The 19,684-nt window shown below is 35.7% G+C and overlaps 2 protein-coding genes across 2 annotated transcripts in view; both read right to left on the bottom strand.

The window, feature by feature from the left end:
* LOC128202829 (uncharacterized) overlaps positions 1-7,129 on the bottom strand; it is a 76,802-nt gene extending 69,673 nt beyond the window's left edge. Inside the window, exon 1 of the mRNA XM_052903987.1 lies at positions 7,010-7,129. Within this exon, the coding sequence (XP_052759947.1) occupies positions 7,010-7,045 (36 nt within the window). The 5' untranslated portion in view covers positions 7,046-7,129. The remainder of the gene's footprint in view (positions 1-7,009) is intronic.
* A 7,126-nt stretch (positions 7,130-14,255) lies between these two features.
* On the bottom strand, positions 14,256-19,098 carry LOC128221960 (uncharacterized). Its single transcript, XM_052930682.1, has 4 exons — positions 16,437-19,098; positions 15,747-15,837; positions 15,124-15,215; positions 14,256-14,885 (listed from the first exon to the last, which is right to left on the bottom strand). The coding sequence occupies exons 1-4, from the start codon at positions 16,588-16,590 to the stop codon at positions 14,566-14,568; spliced, it is 657 nt and encodes a 218-aa protein (XP_052786642.1). The 5' UTR covers positions 16,591-19,098; the 3' UTR covers positions 14,256-14,565.
* Between the last annotated feature and the right edge of the window lie 586 nt (positions 19,099-19,684).

Raw genomic sequence — 19,684 nt, 5'->3', positions numbered from 1 at the left:
AGTTGCAAATTTATTTGGCTCAAAAAGTCAAGTAGCTAGCATTTTGAAGGACACATTTTTTACATAATAATCATTTGAATCAGATTCACCATTTTATATATACTGTTCAGGTTCAGAGATGTATTCTACGTTTTGGGGCACGGCTGGGATAACAAAACATGCGCAAAAGTCGTGTCTGCACTTACGCGATGCATTTCGCGCTTATGTTTAAGAATTAACCAGTGTTTATGTTCAATGTTAAAATACAACTTAAAAACTTAATAGATCATGATAATATTGAGTTATTAGATACAATTTCATAACCTTAAAACTCTAAACGACAATCTCGTACACCAGAGTGATAATTATATGCGTACAAGACTCTGGGAGTCGGCAACCCGGGCCGATTGCCTATAGAAAATAAAAAAAGAGTCTTACAAACAAAATTTAAATTAGGAATAATGGCAATTAGGTCGTGTACCGTAATCGCGTTTATTTTCGCATGGGAACATTCGCCATTTTCATAATCGGGGACGAACCGGTTGGTTGCGAATGCAGTAACGAGTTTTCTCCCTTTCACTTCCGGTTTCAGAATTTCCTAGATTTACTTTCGTTCTCTCGCAAAAAAGGTTTTTTAATCGAATTTAATCTTCAACAATCTTCAACAATCGGCTATCTTCTACATTTAATATAGTTCTCAAATTAGTTTTGCAAGCTTTTCAAAATGCCAGGCAGGGGTAAAGGACGGAAACGGGTTAAATCTAACCCTGAGCCCGCTCCAAAGAAAACAAGGACAAGGGCGGTACCGCCGACTAAGGAAGGCGAGGTGGCGGAGGTGGTGCGTTTGGTACCGGACGCGGACGAAGTGGAAACGGAGGCCCAAGGTGATAGTATTGGTCCTTTTATTGATTTTGAGAAAGCTTTTAGGGCTAATACATTTGAGTCATTTGGTGCTCTGCCAGAACTGTTAAAGTGTGGTGGGGATGGACTTTCTGCACATATACCTGTCCAGATTTGTAATAAGATCTGGAATAATGAATACGTTAATCTTGCTGTTTTGTTAAAGGGCTCAATTGAGCTCACAGCTATGTACAATGAGGGCGGTGTCATTCGGTTGAATGAGCAGGGGGTCCTGGAGTCCAAAGCGCGGTCATGCACAGACAAAGTGACCAGCATAGAGAAGTGGACAGAAGCCTTTGTAGTTTTCATGGACATCTTCCTGTGCAAGGCCCCCAATAAAGCACGGGAACTATTGGGGTACATGAACACTATATGGGAATGTGCTGCATGCCAAGCAGGCTTTGCATGGCGTACCTATGACGATCAGTTCCGTCTGCGGCAGGCCATGTCTCCACAGCCATGGGATAAGATAAACCCTGATTTGTGGCTGAGGATCATGTCAATGCCTCAGCCCCTGCAAAGATATAGACCACAATCTAATCCTACTTTGGGCAATGCTAAAATGCCTTCTTGCCTTGATTTAAACAGGGGGTACTGTCACTGGAACCCATGTAGATTTGCCCACAAATGTGCTATATGCATGTCGCCACGTCATGGCAAGTCAGGTTGTTCCCTCGCCAACAGTACCACTGGTGCCAGTCCAGATAATTTTGACCAGATGGGAAACATGAACAGTAATAATTTTCGTTCCCAATACAGGATTAGGGGCCAGCAAGGCAGGAGAACCTTTGGACGAGTGTATGGCCAGCGAGGGTCCTACAACCGTCAGTAGTAATCGTTCGTATATTCAAGGTATTTTGTCCTTAGCACCCTCCCCATTACACATACACCAATTACAAATCGAACTGCATGGTTATCCAAGCGATCAGGCTAAAGTCATACTTGACGGTTTTACATTTGGTTTTACTTTGTATTACAGCGGTCCTAGGCAATCCTCATTTGCAACTAACCTTAAGTCTGCAAACTTGAATCGGGGCATAATTTTAGAAAAAAAATGCGAAAGAAGTAGCTGCTGGTCGTGTAGCAGGCCCGTTTGTTTCAAGTCCAATTTCGAATCTTCGCTTGTCACCTATTGGACTGGTTCCCAAGAAGACCCCCAGGAGACTTCAGGATGATACACCATCTGTCTTATCCAGTTGGTAATTCTGTTAACGATTTTATTGACCCAGCCCTTTGCTTGGTCCAGTACACAAATTTTGACAAGGCCGTTGAAATGATACAAGGTCTCGGACAAGGGGCAATGCTTTTCAAAATGGATATTAAGAGTGCCTTCAGACTTTTGCCGGTTCACCCAAATGACTTTGATTTGCTTGGGTTCCATTTTGGGGGTAAATTTTGTTTTGATAAATGCCTGCCATTCGGTTGTAGCATTTCTTGCAGTACCTTTGCCACTTTTTTAGAATTGTGTGTGCGTAGAAAAGAATCGAGTGAGAATTTATTACATTACCTTGATGATTTTCTGGGTGGGGGCAGATGTGATACTACCGAATGTCAGCATCTGATGTCTGTATTTGTTAAGTGTATGGCAAATTTGGGGGTACCATTGGCAGACGAGAAAACAGAGGGTCCAGTAACTGTTCTTTGTTTTCTGGGTTTAGAGCTTGATTCAGACGAACTTGTTGTACGCATGCCTCTGGAGAAAATTAAGGACATTATTAGAGTCTGTTGTAGCAAAATCGAGGGTAAAGTTGCGGGAAATGCAGTCGCTCATTGGTGCTTTGAATTTCGCCTGTAGAGCAATTCTTCCAGGTCGTCCTTTTTGCCGTAGGCTCATAGATTCCTTATGTGGATTGTCAAAGACGCATCATCATCTCCGGGTTACAAGGGCAATCAAGGCCGATCTGGAAATGTGGTTGATTTTCTTCAGCAAGTATAACGGAATTTCTATGTTTCTATGTTTTGGTGCTGTAATGCAGACGTTGAACTTTTCACGGACAGTGCAGGTGGCAAAGGCTTGGGCTTTGGTGTGTATTTTGAGGGCAACTGGTGCTATGATGCGTGGCCTGATAGTTGGCACGAGAAGGAGTTAACAAAAGACATTACGCTTTTAGAAATATTCCCAATGCTGGTGGCCATTAGGTTATGGGGCGCCCAGCTGCAAAGCAAGAAAATTCAATTCAATTGTGATAATCAATCTGTGGTGGCGGTCATAAACACTATGACCTCCAAAAAAGTTCATGTAATGGTGGTTTTAAGAAGTATTACACTTGAGTGTTTGGCACATAATATCGTGATCAGAGCTGTGCATCTCCCTGGTACAAAAAACTTATTATGTGACTCTTTATCACATTTACAGATCAGGCGGTTCAAAGAGTTGGCTCCAAGGGCCAATACAGAATCAGAGCCGGTCCCAGCTCTGGCGTCTATCGACGATCAGTTGCTGCCTTGACAATGTTTCGGCTGGAATGTGAATTGCCTTCTCTCTGGCCAACACCTACTAATCACATAATTCTCTTCATAGCCAGATGTTTTGAGCAACATTATGCCTCAGTTACATGGTTGGGCAGACCAATGTAGCGCATTTGTAGTTAGGAAGATGCTAGAGGGTTGTCGTCGTTCATGCAAAAGGCCCGACACCAGGGCCCCAATCACACAGTCCATATTGTCGAATATACACACCGCTTTGGGCAGTGTTTGTTATTCGCATTTTGAGACAACCTTATTTAGGGCAGCGTTTGTCTTGGCTTATTTTGGTTTATTTAGAGTAAGCGAGCTGGCGTTATCGGGTACGTCACCAGATCCACTTCGCAGGAGCGATCTCGTATTCGAAGGCGACAACAGAGCCTTATTGGTTACGGTCAGGGCATGCAAAACTAGCATGACCATGAGGATCCCAAAGGAGAGGGCCAACCTTTGTCCAGTAAAGTCGATGCTGGATTATATTTCGGTACGCCCATGTGGTGATGGTTTCTTGTTCCTCCATCAGAACTGGCGGCCACTAACTCGGGCTCAATTCCCAGGGGTCCTCACCAAAACCATCACGAAAGTGCATTTATCGTACGCTAATTACAAATCGCATAGTTTCCGCATTGGTCGAGCCATACAGTGAGCGTTGGATGGTGTTCCAAATAGTGAGATACAACGGATGGGGAGGTGGACTTCGGACTCTTATAAAACATATATCCGTACAGCTAACTTACCTAATTAAATGATGTTCTTACAGATATTTGGATAATTGGCGACTCACTGGTGGCTAGCGCGGGTCAGGCCCATAGTTTATGCAGTACTCAATGTAACGAGCGTTTTGATTGGTCGACGATGATATCAGGAAAATGATCTGTTTATAGTGTTGCACTCGATTTTACAGTGTTTGAATAAGAGATTAGATTTATCATTTTCAACGTACCAGCGTATAACTGCAGACATTTTAGTAAGTGAATCAGTTTTTGCCACAAAATGTGTTTATGAGACTTAAATATATATATAACTGCTTAGTATTCCATTGTGACAAAATACTTCAAGGTCAAAATATTTCTTAATGTCAAGGTAAAGTTGTTCACAGCGCAGGAATTGCAACTCGGTGGTAATTTTTCCTCTCTAGTTATTTAAATTTATTTCCCAATTTATTATATTCTATATAGAGCAGAAAGGAGGTTAATCTTTAAAAGAATCGTTTAGCTTTGAACACAAATAGATGACAATGTGCATCCTCTTAGAATCGTAACCTTACAACTCGGGGGCACCTTGCTTCATAGTTATAACTCCTTTGTTCTTTTAAAAAACATAAACTTTGTCCATGCCATTTATAATAGTTCAAATAAATTTATTGAAACATTGAATAATTATAAAATCATAGCTCTTGGTCACATTTTTTGTTTTGTAACAGAGTTATCTCCACTTGTACTTTGCATTTTTGTAATAAGACATGCTCCCGTTTAGGTTTCAACATGGCCATAGGTATTCGTTCGTATACAAAACTTATATTAATTTAATCCATTGGTTCAAATTTTAATGTGAAAAACTACGGAAACAAGAAACGCAACAGACATAGAAAACAAAAATAAAAAACAAGAAATATGGAACAAATGCACAAAACTCCTCAAACAACACATTGTACTCATACAAACATATAAACAAGCAAGTCCGTTGAATTGATATCCCCCGCCTGATTAGGCAAAGTTCATGGATTGGAAATGAAAAGTAGGTGGAATATTCCTATATTAACATATTAAATAGACGTGACCCAGTTTTAAACATGTCAAAGAGTTAATCAAGGAAAACATTCTGATCACGTTTCATGATAATTAGACCATACATAATGCCTCTAATGTGTTCCAAAGATTTTTTCTACGATTTGAGTTAGTGACCTAGTTTTTGTACCCATGTGACCCACTTTTACAAGCAGTCCATATTTCATCAAAGGGTACATTGTGACCAAGTTTGAAAATTATCTGACCAATCATTACCCTGACAAGATTTTTCTATGATTTGACCTAGTGACCTTATTTTCAATCATTTGTTACCCAGTTTTATATACGTCCAAGAGTTTATCAAGGGAAACATTTTGATTAAGTTTCATGAATATTTGACCATGTATAATGTCTCTAGTTTGTTCCAAATATTTTTCTAAGATTTGACATTTAGTGACCTAGTTTTTTACCCCATGTGACCCATTTTTACAAGTGGTCAGAATTTGATCAAGGGAAACATTTTGACCAAGTTTAAACATTTTGTGATCAATGCCTACCAAAATATGGTTCCGAACGGACTGAAGGACGGACGGACGGACAACGCCAAAACAATTTCCCTCTCCCGAAACCTTCGATTTGGCGGGGGATAAAAACTAGGTGTGTTTATCAAGGATTGTTAGGTACCACCTTGGAACTATCAGTAAAATGTGAATTTACAGGGGGTTTAAACCAGTTGACGTGCACAAACCTCACTCTTATCCCAACAGTCCAGAGTAAAGTAAAAACGTAAAAGGTAAATCTTAGTATTTACAAATCAAAGTATGCATTAACTTGAGAAAACTTAAATAAAACAAATGATAATTAACTTATAGGTGAACCCCAAGTACACCAATAATTAGAGATCCCAAATCCATCTGCAGACGAAGGAATACAAATCAGAGTTTTTCAGATTTTTTTTCAAAAGATAATATTAACTGGCTAAGTTCATTTTTGCAAAATTCATTTTAATGCAAATGGTTATGCAGTGTGAATATACGTCTTCTAGGCCGATAATGTAAATGTTTACTCTTTTAACTTCCTTTTATCTTGTGGTGTATTACCTTCTAAAATAAATAAATGTTATAGTTCAAAAACTATAACTATCGCAGACGTGATGAATACCCCTGAACGCCACATAAGTGTACACATGTATGGTTAGATGTCGTGTTTTGGGTGTTCGTAAAATGTTGGGCTACCAGGCTTGTCCCTATAGATTTAATTGTGTTATAAGACTGTTCAGCAAGATATGAAGTTTCCTAAGTGTATGGGAAACAATGTTTAAGCTACATGCTTAGGTTTAGTTGTGCTTTGAAAGCAATGTATCATTCCAAATTTACCTAGCATTCTTAATCCAGGCATTGATAATATCCGTTATGCATTGTTTCAGAATAATGATTCGTATGTTGTTGTAACAAGTGTTTGAATTTTTGGTTGTGTTAGGAATTATCAAACCAGACCTAGAAAGTGAGTTATGGTTTGTTGAAAACATAGTGAAATTAAGTGAAAGTAATAAATGGCCCCGCGAATATTAATTTCGAGTCAACAATTGAGCACGTTTCTCTGTTACGTTTCCATAACAAGTATCTCACAACAAGGTGACAAAGGCGGTGCGCTGGAGATATTTCAAGACAGAATTCGCAAAACAGAAAAGTGGAACCCCTCTTCCTTCACTCCGAATGCATAAGCAGGAACATTTGTCTTTTTAATCAATTAGAGATGTCTGTGTTCCGATTATAGCTTATTTTCTGGTTTCTGTACATAGCTCCACTCTCGTGCATACCGAATATTTCAAATATCGTGTATAGAAAACTCAAACATAAAATACATGTACTCACGATATGTTGTAAAACGTGTAAAGAAAAAATACTTAAAATAATAAAGTATGCAAACTTGATACTCACGAGAAAAAGAGCAAGATTTACGACAGTAGTCCACATATTTTCCTATCTTTTCAACAATATGCATCTACATACTTCCTGATTGTATAAACATTTTACTATATACTTATTGAGGAATTTAAATGTTCAGAAACCCATTATGCAATATTCGATTGAGGTGTCTATTCCCTTTTAAGAATATCGAATTTCTACCCAAAAGAATACTATAACTTCCGTTTATATCGCGAGATTTAGCCTCGAGGCAAAATTGCATGTGTTTAAAAAATATTTTCTATGATATACATTTATAGTATTGTTTTGTTGTTGTTTTTGTTATAAATGTTATATTATATGGAATGGTATTTAAGAATATCGAATTTCTACCCAATATAATACTATAACTTCCGTTTATATCGCGAGATTTAGCCTCGAGGCAAAAGTGCATGTGTTTAAAAAGTATTTTCTATGATATACATTTATAGTATTGTTTTGTTGTTGTTTTTGTTATAAATGTTATATTATATGGAATGGTATTTAAGCAAAATTTACATCTTTCACTTGTATATTGTGCATTTTATCATTTACATCTTGCTTTCTGACTTGTACATCTTGCCATATGGTATCCTTAAATCGTCATTTGATCAGCAGTAGGATTAAAAGTTGTATTTCGTATCTGGCTTGATGCTATATTCCTGTCAGTGTATTTCACCGGAGTTGTGATAATCTGCAGGCGCCGAGCTATTTGTACGCAAACAACGAAGCCGCTTTAAAGATTCTCTCTTCTTTCCACGTAAGATTTAACACAAAAGTTTTGTTTTAATATTCCCAAAAGAATGAATAAATGTCAAAATCAAAGGATACCGAGTTTAATTTTTAAGAAATGTGCATAAAACATGGTATTTCTACGTTATAAGACTATAGTAGATCACAGTAAATCTTTTAGCATTCACCAATCATTTAATATTTTTGCGTTTTCAGCTTTTAAACACACGGCTACAATATTGTTTTCAGTAATTAATAGTTTTCATAAACGCATAATTTAGCAAGTAGTCAAAGTTTTATCAGTTAAAATAGATGTTTGTTGCATGTGTATGTATTGATTTTGAATAAGAGTGTCACTTTAAATTTTCAATTTTCAAATCTGCAATTAAACTTGGCGTAAATTAGGGGTGCAGTAAGTTTTAAGTAACAGAACTGATTGAATTTCATTTATTATTAATAATATGATTTAAAGAAAGACATATCGCTGAAAAACTGTCTGTGGGCTAACTGAATCAAGCAAACACTTAAGTCCTTCTAAATGAATAGCGAAAAATCGATTTTATTCATTTGATGAACTCGCTATAAAGTAGATAAAATAGGATAAATGTTTTTATAATACGCACAAGTGTATCGTCCTTACTTAATCAAGTATCCATTGACATATAAGATTCTAAATTCAACTTTCCTTAGTTTACACCGCTTTAAGTAAGTTTGTATTTGAACTGCTTCAATATACATGTATGCTATTTGAAATCTTTTTAAACATGTTTAGTAAACGTTTACATGCCTTTAATTTGTTTGGGTCTGTTTTAAGTTTTAAGGCTCAAGTGACAGAATGAATATATAACTTTAATAAACTCTTTCAATGGCTTAATCTGCCTTCAAAATCTTCTTCTGTCAACTGATTTTACAAATCTACAGCAAGCAGTTGAAATATCAATTGAAATGGTGCTTTGTAATTGGTGAATGTCAGTTTCAGAATACATTGTATTGCCAAGACTGACAGTAACGTGCAGTTATTTGAAGACTAAAAAGAACAACTTTTGTATTCATCATAATTCATCATTTAAGCCTTTCCAAATATTGGGTCAGGTCTAAATTTGAACCTCTTGAAGCCCATGACAAAATTATTGTGACGTTGACATGCCAGAACATTAGAAATTAAATTAACATTTAAATAAAAATGCTACTTTTTATTGCATCGTTGGACAATAGTATTGAAGCAGTATCAAACAGATTTGCAAATGTGGCATCGGTCATAATAGAAAGTGCAGTTGGTGGAATAACGATGTTTCCGTTTTAAGACCTCGCCATGACAAAGGATAACATGACGGCCGCCATTGTTTCAATGCCTGAATGCACGACGAACAAACAAAAAACTTAAAACGGACTAGAAATCATATAATACATTAGCAAGAAAAAAAGAAAATTGTCAAAAACGTACATAAAATTGACATCGCTGTATACAACGCACATAATCTTATTTACTGATGTATTACATCGCTTTTGACACATGCATCTTTCGGAGTTTTTGCGCATTTTTCAAATTCTAAATTTACTGAGGTTATCTACCACGTACATCCCAATAAGTTTAAAAATAGCGTCTGTACTCATAAACAGATATGATTTAAACTGGAAAACCATTATGCGCCATCTTAAACGGGGAAACTCAGATAAGACAGCAACATGAGTGTTGCGTTAATCATTTTATGATACAAAATGATGTATTATCGGCCTCTAAATAGCTCGCATTAACAATTCTAGGCTTGTTCTAAGGAAATTCTGTATTTACCGATATTTGAACCATCTGATGTCTAGTACCTTTACTACTAATCGACGAGTGGCTTTTTATAAATTATTTTACTGCCTTTGTCTTTTCAGTTAAGAAGCCAACTGCGATAAGACCAAAAATGAGCAAATAAAACATTCATTTTACTTATAAAAGGTTTAATGTTCTGCCTTTACTGATGTTATAATATATTAATTGGGTAAATACAGATTATTCCTAAAACATTTACAAGTTAGTCCTACTTTTTTATCTGTTCATAACACTTATGATGATGATACGCAATCATGTCAACCATATTATAGGAACTGCCAAGCAAACACATTATGAAAATCTTGCTTCGATACTACGAGACAATCTCCTCAACAGACTTTTGGAAAACCATTAAATAGTTTACTAGTCCTACGTCGACATCCCAGCACATTCCCCCTCTCATCCACAACGGTACCGTCTACGAATCAAACATTGACATGGCAAATCTTTTGGACAACTTTTTCCAATCATAGATCCTTCTTACTTTACCTTACATACCTCTATCCATTGTCTCTGATCCCCTTTCCATGCAAGATTTCGATATTTCCAATCAACATGTTCTTGACTCAATAAAGATTCTGAAGACTGGTAAAGCAACAGGACCGGACTCTCTAAACAGCTATGTTCTAAGGGAGATAGCAACCGAAATTTCGCAGCCCCTTCGAGACCTTTTTAATTACTCTATTCGTTCTGGTAACGTACCTAGCCAGTGGAAACTGGCTCATGTATGCGCGATTGTTAAGAAGTCAGATCCCCAAAACGTCTGTAATTACCTTCAAATATCCCTGTTGAGTGTTATAAGTAAGGTTTTATAAAGAATTTTGCATAAATACATGTTCCATTTCTTCCGTCAAAGCGACTTCATTTCACCATTTCAATCAGGTTTTGTTCCTAAGGACTCTACTGTTAATCAGCTTGTATCTTTTTATCACTCATTCTGCTTCGTTCTATATGAAGGTCAAGAAGTACGAGCAGTATTCTATGACATCTCAAAAGCCTTTCATCGCGTATGGCATGAAGCCCTAATTTTCAAACTTAGGTAAAGTGGTATTTCTGGTCCCCTATTATAATGGCTTATTGATTATCTCAGTGATGGAAAACAGTGCGTTGTCATGTCTGGTACTATGTCTGATACGGTTTCAATATCTACCGGAGTTCCGCAAGGTTCAATCCTTGGGCCCTTACTCTTTCTTGTCTACATAAATGATATCGTTCGTGAAATAAATTCACACATACGTCTTTTTTCAGATGATACTACCATGTATATCATTGATGACCCCTTGTTTGCTGCTCAGCAATTAAATGATGATATGGAAAAGATCCATATGTGGGCAGAAAGGTGGCTTGTATCATTCAACCCGGCGAAAACTGAATCACTTCTTATCTCTCGAAAAACAAACAGACAGGCACATCCACCCATTTTTATGGATAATGTTCAAATAGTGGAAGTTACTTCTCATAAACATCTTTGTGTCACACTATCCAATAACTGCTCATGGCATGAACATATTCAGTCCGTAAAAACCAAGGCCTGGCAACGTATCTTCCTTATGCGATAATTCGAATACGTCCTTGATCGCAAATCGCTAGAAGTACTATAAAAAACATTTATTGGACCACTTTTAGAATATGTCGATGTTGTTTGAGACAATCTTACGAAAGCTGATGAAGAAGATCCAGAGAAGGTTCAGCATGAGGCAGCGCGAATCATCTACGGGGCAACACGACTCGTTTCCATTTCTGATCTTTATATTGAAACAGGACTTGAACTCTGAAGGAGAGAAGAAGGAAAGATAAACTCACACTCTTTTACAAGATGTTTCATCTCCTTACAGCTGCCTAACTTACTTCACTATTTCCGTCCCGAGTTGGTGATACAACCTCCTACAATCTTCGGAATTCTGTTAACCTTCGTAATATTACTTGTAAAACTCAACTGTTATCGAATTCACTTCTACCAACTGCAATATCGTCGTGGAATGCACTTCCGGAAACAGTTCGTTCCTCTCCATCTTTGCCCTCCTTCAAGTTTAACCTTAACAAAAATAATCAAACAGTTCTTTAATTCTACTATGAGGGTGAACGCAAATTGAGTGTCACTCATGCAAGGCTGCGGAAGCACTGTAGTAATCTTAATGAACATTTGTTCTCTAAAAACATTATCAATAGCCCAAATTGCCAATGTGGTGAAATTGAGGACACCTACCATTTCTTTTTCACCTGTCCCTTATATCATGCACAAAGGCATCACCTATTCGATCAACTGCCTGTTATAAGGCCTATGTCACTTCAAGTTCTATTGTTTGGATCCAAAAATGTCACGGACCATACAAACTCAACGATATTTAATCACGTTCAACACTACATTCGCCAAACTAAACGTTTTCAATCTTCTTAAGATAAATTAGAACAACCTCGACTCTACAACTGACCTGATATATTCATGTCCTCCCCTCTTCCTGCTCTTTACACTACTCTCTTTCATACCCCATGCGCATTTTACCACTTACTTCTTTATTTTTTGACGTTCATCTTTCACACTATCCATCAAATTATAACGATAACATAAATATACAAATAATTACACCATTTACACCATTTCAAGCAGCTTGAAAAGGTGACAGAAGCGAGGCATAGTATAAGCTACCATAGCTTCCTTCTCAATTCTGTCAAATTATTTTGTTTTGTGCATATTTCATTTGTATACCTTCCATGTATCACTACCTCCGACAACCATTTAATATTGAGTATGCTATTAACTGTGTATATCACTATAATGTTATTTTGAAATAAATACTGTTTAAACCAACACTCATGATTATATGAACACTACGAAGAGCCTGGAATTAAAAAAAACAATAACTCACAAAAACATGTTAAAATGGTTGTTACTAAAGTGTCTATTTATTTGAAGATTAGTTGTGCACTCACAATCTGATTTAGTTATTCTTTAGCACCAAATTGTGATAACAATATACAAATTATTATTTCCTTCGACGCTGCGAATTTGCTGTTGTTTACTAAATGTCATTGACTAGGATACTCATTTTCACGAAAAACGTATATATTACATTACGAAAACTGAAACTAAACTGACAATTAATACCGGAAATTATTATTTAAGATGCTTCCGGTAAAATATTCGCGACAAAAAAAACTGTGAACAAATATCAGCTTTTTGCGTTTACCCGGACTGGATTTCGTCCGGAAACGAGGATAGATATTCTCTAAAAGTTTGCTCGCGAATAATGTATAGCATTGAGGTATTTTTAAAAAAAGGGAAGTCGACTTTGCGGGGTTTAATTCTAGGCAAAATAAATTCAGGAAATAGGGGAATTAGGGGAATTTCGGAAAACAAAATAAAATCCGCGCAATAAATATGTGCGGGCGCAAAAAAATGGTTTTCGACATTTAGGTGCGGCAATCCGATGGACAAGTGATCAAATTGTGGCCTAATGATGTTAAAAAATTTAATTGCCACAATACTTTACAAGTGTAGGTGGGGATAGCGTCAACTCGAACATTTACAGTTATTTAAAGGCTTAAGTCGCAGTCACTACAAGACCTGTCAGACTACGCAACAAGTACGTACTCAACTTCACTGATACGAACACGTCACATTTGTATTGGTTGGCTAATGTTTTACCAACTGTGCTGAGCCGGCTTAGAAATGTTTTAGTTCAAATTAGTCATTTAATATGTATATATTCTTTTGTTTATGTTGTTATTATTTCCATCTGGTTTCAACTGTTCTTCCTAAGCGATTTACAAATATTATAAGATAATTACAAAATCCCGGCAAAAACATGTATTCGTGTGTTTCTTGTGCCAGCTTTAGTAGGCTCGGTTTTCTGTCCTGAGTAGGCTTCGCTTAGTCATTTTGTCCATCTCAATACTATTTTCTAATGAGAAGTATACCCATCGGATTACTTAGTCAGGTAATGAAAGCTAAAGGTCGGTCGTATCAGATAATTTAAAAATACCAACAGTCTTGTGGTTTAGGTACTTCCTGATCTGAATGTAAATAAAGAACATGTCCTGTAATTTTAGTAAACGGTATGATGACTGTCAATCCCTGAATGGTGGGTTCTAAAATTAACCTGAGAGTTAAAGCGCGACCTGTATGACGCTGGGACCCACGGCCGCCGGATCACTAGCAAGGCGTTCTAACAAACTGAGATAACTGGGCAACTGATTTTACCCCCAAACACTACAGTTATCATCTTTCAAGAGTGATTCTAAATTAGAGTCTTGTGTCATACAGATATATACTGGATGTTGGCAACCCTAAACTGGATTTAGATACATCATTGCAAAACAGTAGAGTTTACCTGAGACTATGTAACCTGTAGATGAAGATGCTTATTCGTACCTTCGAAATAGAACACTTTGTGGCAGGTGCTTTCTTGAGTGGAGGTGTCTCCATTAAGATTTACCATCTGCAGACGCATAATTTGATGCTGTTTTTGCTTCACATGATGATAAAACCATAACATAACATCAAATAAATTGAAAGTATTACGTCACAGCGCGTGACTCATGTGGCATGGTGGGTTGCCCGATGGAGTTTTCCAGCACGGCTGAATTTACCGGAAATCCGGTGTGCTAGAATAGTGTATATAATTGATTGAGGGGTATCGATTGTTAAAACTGGATTATGTTTATTAAAGTTTATGAAACATTCTACGGGATTATAATAAAATACTTAAGGTAAAATACTAAATACTTTAGGTATATGTCATGTTATGATATATATATACATTTGTGTTATTTTACTTATTTAATGTATTCCATTATTATGGACAACCGTTTATGCTTCTTTGGAAACATAGTATAAACTCTGCATACTGCTCATCACCCATTATATCAGACGAAATAGAATTATGATACATACAAGCCATGTAATATAGTCAATTTCATGAACGCTATTTTCAAAAGCAGCATACCATCCATTTTGACAGCCTTGGTCTCATTTGTATAGTGATGGAACTACACTTATTTACAAAAATGATGTACTATTGCGCCCTTCTTCGTTTCTGTTGTGGGATATGTTCCCATGTTGTATTGGAGCCAGATACCCATGGGAATCATGCGAGTACTGACGAAGATAATCTTTGTCTTTGTCATTTAAACTGTTCACGTCTAGTTCAGAGTAGATATTTCTTTCTGAAGTGGAAGTATCAGTATTTTGAACATGTATACCGCTTTCGTTCGTTCCAGTACTTGTTTGAGCATCTTCGGTAACTGTCATATAAACGTTTACGTCGGCAGGTATGACGTCATATTCATTTTTTCTAGTCGGTATGTCATTTTCTCCGTCTGCAACAATTTTAAAATAGTCATACGGTGTAGTTATCTATATTTTAGTTGTTCAGGATATATCAATATAATAACGTGATGCATAGGCAGTCTCAATCAAATCAAGGCCGCTGCTGTTATAAGAAGATTTAGTTTGTACTTTTCTAGATTTCAATCACAATTTATCAACTTACAATGTAAAGATGAACGTTTATAAATAAAAAAAACCACGTTTAATCGCGTTAAAATATAATCATACCCTGCGGTAGATCATAGACGTTCATTGAATTAGAAGTATCAGTCCTGTCGGAACGTCCTTCTTCCGGTAACTTCTCGTTCCTTTTTCTGCGTCTGAAATTCAATGCTATCAATATATCCTTGATGTACACTTACAAGTCTTGATTCGGAACTCGTTATAAAGGTTCACTGATAAAATGGCATGAATAATTGACACATATCGGTGGATATTTTGTCCACTGTTTTTAACATCACATTTGATCCCGTTCCATACAAACCGGTAAATTAAGAAGGCCAGGGCAATAACACACATTATTTCACCAGCAACAGAAGCACCTTTGATAACAGTCCAAATTGGGACTCATATGAAATAACCTTCTTAATGTCATGAATTCCGAACAGGCTAAATACAAAACATTATAAATTAGTGTATTTGCTTATCAATAACGGCAGAGGTGGGTAATGTTTCAGTAACCGTGTTGTTTTTGCTATGTTTACTATGTTTTGTCCATAGAAATATGGATTTATGTCATACAATTTAACATGAATATATACAATATTATTCATACATCATCTACTATCCAAAAATAAGCTGAGACACAATGTCATTATTTACTAACCGGTGTATTCATATACCCTACATACCGGTAAATCAAGAAGGCCACGACAACCATCAGCAATAATCCACCAGCGACGGAAGTACCTATGATAACAGCAAGGCTGCTTTGCTCTTCCTCTGAAACCACAATAGTTTAAGAATAAAGTTTTAGACTATAGCGATGAACAATGTTATTTGATTCATAACATTGAGAAGTTGTATTTCTTAAACAAAATATACCTATTTTAGATGCATTTTGCGGAATGTTTAAATGATCATCTTTCATATATTTCGGTAAAATGGCTCATTTCGTCCATGCATCATGATGAATTTCATTATTAAACATACAGTTAACTATTTACATGAAACAAGTGAAAACTGCTACAACAACAACAACAACAAAAACAAAAACAGCAATAACATTAACAACAAAACATTAACAACAACAACGACAACAACAATGACATTTACTTATTTGAGACACTAGGGAATCACATTCTATATATTTTATGTTATAGATTAAACATGTTTTATTAATACGCAATTCAAAAATCAGATTGCAACAGTTTATGTTATCCATAAAATAATGATATATTGAAGAGTGATAATCTATGTACTATTTTAATGATGGCTTTTATTTGTCAACAAATGTAATGAATTTAACTACATTATTCTTAAGTTGATGGATACGATAACACAATGAATCATGTTAAAGAATGGCCATAACATTCACTTACGACTGGTGCATTGGCTAGCTTGGGTAGCTCCGACATTTTGTGTTGCTGAACCGTCTGGGCATGGCGTGCATTCAGACGAAAAAATATCCAATGTATTGTCCTTGTACATCCCAATAGGACACGGTATGCAGCCTTTAAAGTCAGCGTTAATCATCCGACCCGACGGACAATACGCTATATCACATTTGATAAATTAATTTATGGCATGTTTTGTGTCTTTGAAAAACAAATGTGTGTTTATTTGTAATACAGTTGATATTAAAAAGTATATTAACACTTGCAAATGTATCAATTAAAATGTAAAAAAGTGTATATATCTCTACTTTTTCAAGGCAGAAACTACGATGATTTATATATCTGAGCGCGGCTCATCTCACAATAAAACACGCAATCCTTATTTAGCGCATTCGCATTCACCAGAGCTTTAATAATGATAAATCAAATCTGTGGTACGCATAGCATCATCACTCTGGTGTACGAAAACATATTTACTAGTTCTGTGCGTTACGTAGTATAGCGCAGAACTTTTGTCTTAACATTTTGGCGCGCAAATATTAGTGCGCGGTTTAATCGGGTGTAAAAGTCAGGTGACCAATGGCTATTGGTCGGCGGTTTAGGCGGGATAATGGTCGTGGCGATTAGTTCTATGCTCGACAGCGATCTGAACGGTCAACTTTTCAGGCAATCAGGTTCAAATTTTATGTTGTTTTACAATATTAGATATGATTTTGTAAGAGAAATGTACAGATATATGGCAATGTTGTCTTAAAGCATGACACAATAATACTCGCATATTGTATGTGGTATGTTAAGTATATTATTTCGCAAGTCTTAAGATATAGTGGGAACAGTTTTCCAGAGCATTTTACACTCTATTGTTGGGGCGAAGTTTATCTCTGGTTTTTAATCTGACCCATGATATCTTTTCATATAGTTTGTTGTTTAACAGAACGCTTTAATTGTAAGCAAATAGTTCGTAGAAAACGATTTGATCAGATGTATATTATTGTAACGATGTTGTACGTATTATACCAGTGAACTGCTCACGCTGTTTCAAGCAATAAATCGCATGTCCTGCCCCGGCAAAGGTGTTTGTTATTTGTAAAAGAAGTGTTCAGACTCAGAGCGACTGAGTCTCTCACGTACTACCTGTGATATTCGCAATGCTAGAATAAACAAGAGTACACCGAGCGAACGCTTGTCTATTGTGTTTTATTGATGAGTTATGGCCAAGATTTAAGGCGCCGATGACCAATCTGATAACGACACTAAGGATATCACAATACTGTTTTTCTTCAAATTTTTGGCATGATTTAGGGTCAATTCAGTGTTCCTTCACCCATTCGTAATATTTGAAAATCTAATTTTACTGTCGGTTGTCGGACTGTATTATGTGAAGACCGTTTAATATAGAGGTCGCAAAACACATGAATAATCTAAAACTGGTAAAATGAAACAATGCAAGTTGTGTTTTGCAACTTCAATATAAAAAAAACATGTCCAACTTCGTGTTAGGGAACAATTTCTATAGAGTACAACCTTAAAACGATTTCCGTAATGTGAAGTATGTACAGGACTGCCGGCCTGATTTTTCTCGAAAAACTCGAGGAATGTATCCGATGTGCGAGAGGAACCTTTAGGAGTACCCTAGACGATTACGTTCCTAGTTCGGAGAGAAAATATACCTTGGAAGATATTATTGCAATGGACACGAGTAACTGTGACATGGGTAATAACTTTGAAATTATTTTATGAACTTTAAGAAAAAAAGCAGTTGAACACCGCTTTTCCGAAAACCGTTTATCCGAAATTATCGCTATTTCGAAATTAATTTTCGGTCCCGATTTTACTCATTTTTTGTTTAACTCAATTTTTAATCTATAATACGAAATCGCTATTCAGAAATAATATTTCGAGGTAAAAATTACGGTCCCAATTTTGGTATTTCGCACCATTTTATCAATCCTTATTTCGAACTCGATCATCTCACAGTTTGTCACACCATACTGCGAATCCACTTGGGCATCGGATTGAGGTGACAATGGACAAATGTTATCTATACATTGACTTATTACTATCATTATTATTTTCATTATTATTTTTATTATTATTATTATCATTATTAATAATAATAATAATAATAATAATAATAATAATAATGATAATAATAATAATAAAAATAATAATGATAGTAATAAGTCAATGTATAATTAGAGCTTGTTAAAGAATGACATTGAGAACGCGTATGTTACAAACATCGATGTCAGAAAATGAGCGATTCATTTGGGTTATTTATACCATTCGAAAATGTCTCATCAGATTCGAACACCGCATTGTTCACTCGACCCACTTCCGAACAATCCGGAGAAGGGCTCGGTAACCAACCCGGGTAGATACGATATACATACATGTGCTGTCATTTTGTTTTAAATGTTTAATGACGTTTTGATAAAGAATAAAGAAGTATGATAACTAAATATGTGTGAGTTATTAAACAATAATTCAACAAACATGTAAACAAAAGATCACCTAAACCAAAATATGAAAATTGTTAATCCGAAATATCGCTATTTCGAAATGTTTGAGTCCCTACGATTTCGGGTTATAGGTGTTCATCCGGCTGTATGCAATATGAAATTATACATTGACTTATTTCTATCATTATTATTTTTATTATTATTATTATCATTATTATTATTATTATTATTATTATTATTATTATTATTATTATTATTATTATTATTATTTATTACTATAATAATAATAATAATAATAATAATAATAATAATAATAATAATAATAATAATTATTATTATTATTATTATTATTATTATTATTATTATTATTTTTAGTATTGACGATAAATGTTGTTTTTTTATGTCATGATTGAGTAGATTTTAGTTTTGGTCTGTTTATTACTTTAAACTATTAATTTTCCTTGATTCGACTGTGACGAAAGTCAACGTCTTATAAAAATCACGCTCGATTCTGCATCCTTGGTAGAAACCAGCACTGGTGTTTATTTGAAAGACCCTGAGTAGATATATGTGGTTGGGATCGAAAAGACAACCTCTTTTGTGAGAGGCACACACATAAACACTACACCACTTTTAGCCTATGTTGATAGAATGATGTGAATAAATGAAAGCTTCAATTCGAATAACGCAAATCATAACTAATTTGTTGTCTATTTCTGCAAACAAAACAAATAATTGTAGGATGAATAATTCGTGTATTTTTGGTAAATA

This window comes from Mya arenaria, chromosome 2 (genome assembly GCF_026914265.1).
Source record: "Mya arenaria isolate MELC-2E11 chromosome 2, ASM2691426v1".
NCBI lineage: Eukaryota > Metazoa > Mollusca > Bivalvia > Myida > Myidae > Mya > Mya arenaria.
This window is presented reverse-complemented; position numbering and strand designations above follow the sequence as displayed.

What these genes read in the sequence shown, in the direction of transcription:
- LOC128221960 (XM_052930682.1), bottom strand. Translation starts at nt 16,590, where the DNA reads ATGATTAACGCTGACTTTAAAGGCTGCATACCGTGTCCTATTGGGATG. An exon ending in GTGGCCTTCTTGATTTACCG is followed by an intron (nt 15,216 to 15,746) that starts GTATGTAGGGTA and finishes ATTGAATTTCAG; the next exon opens with ACGCAGAAAAAGGAACGAGA. An exon ending in CGTCTATGATCTACCGCAGG is followed by an intron (nt 14,886 to 15,123) that starts GTATGATTATAT and finishes AAATTGTTGCAG; the next exon opens with ACGGAGAAAATGACATACCG.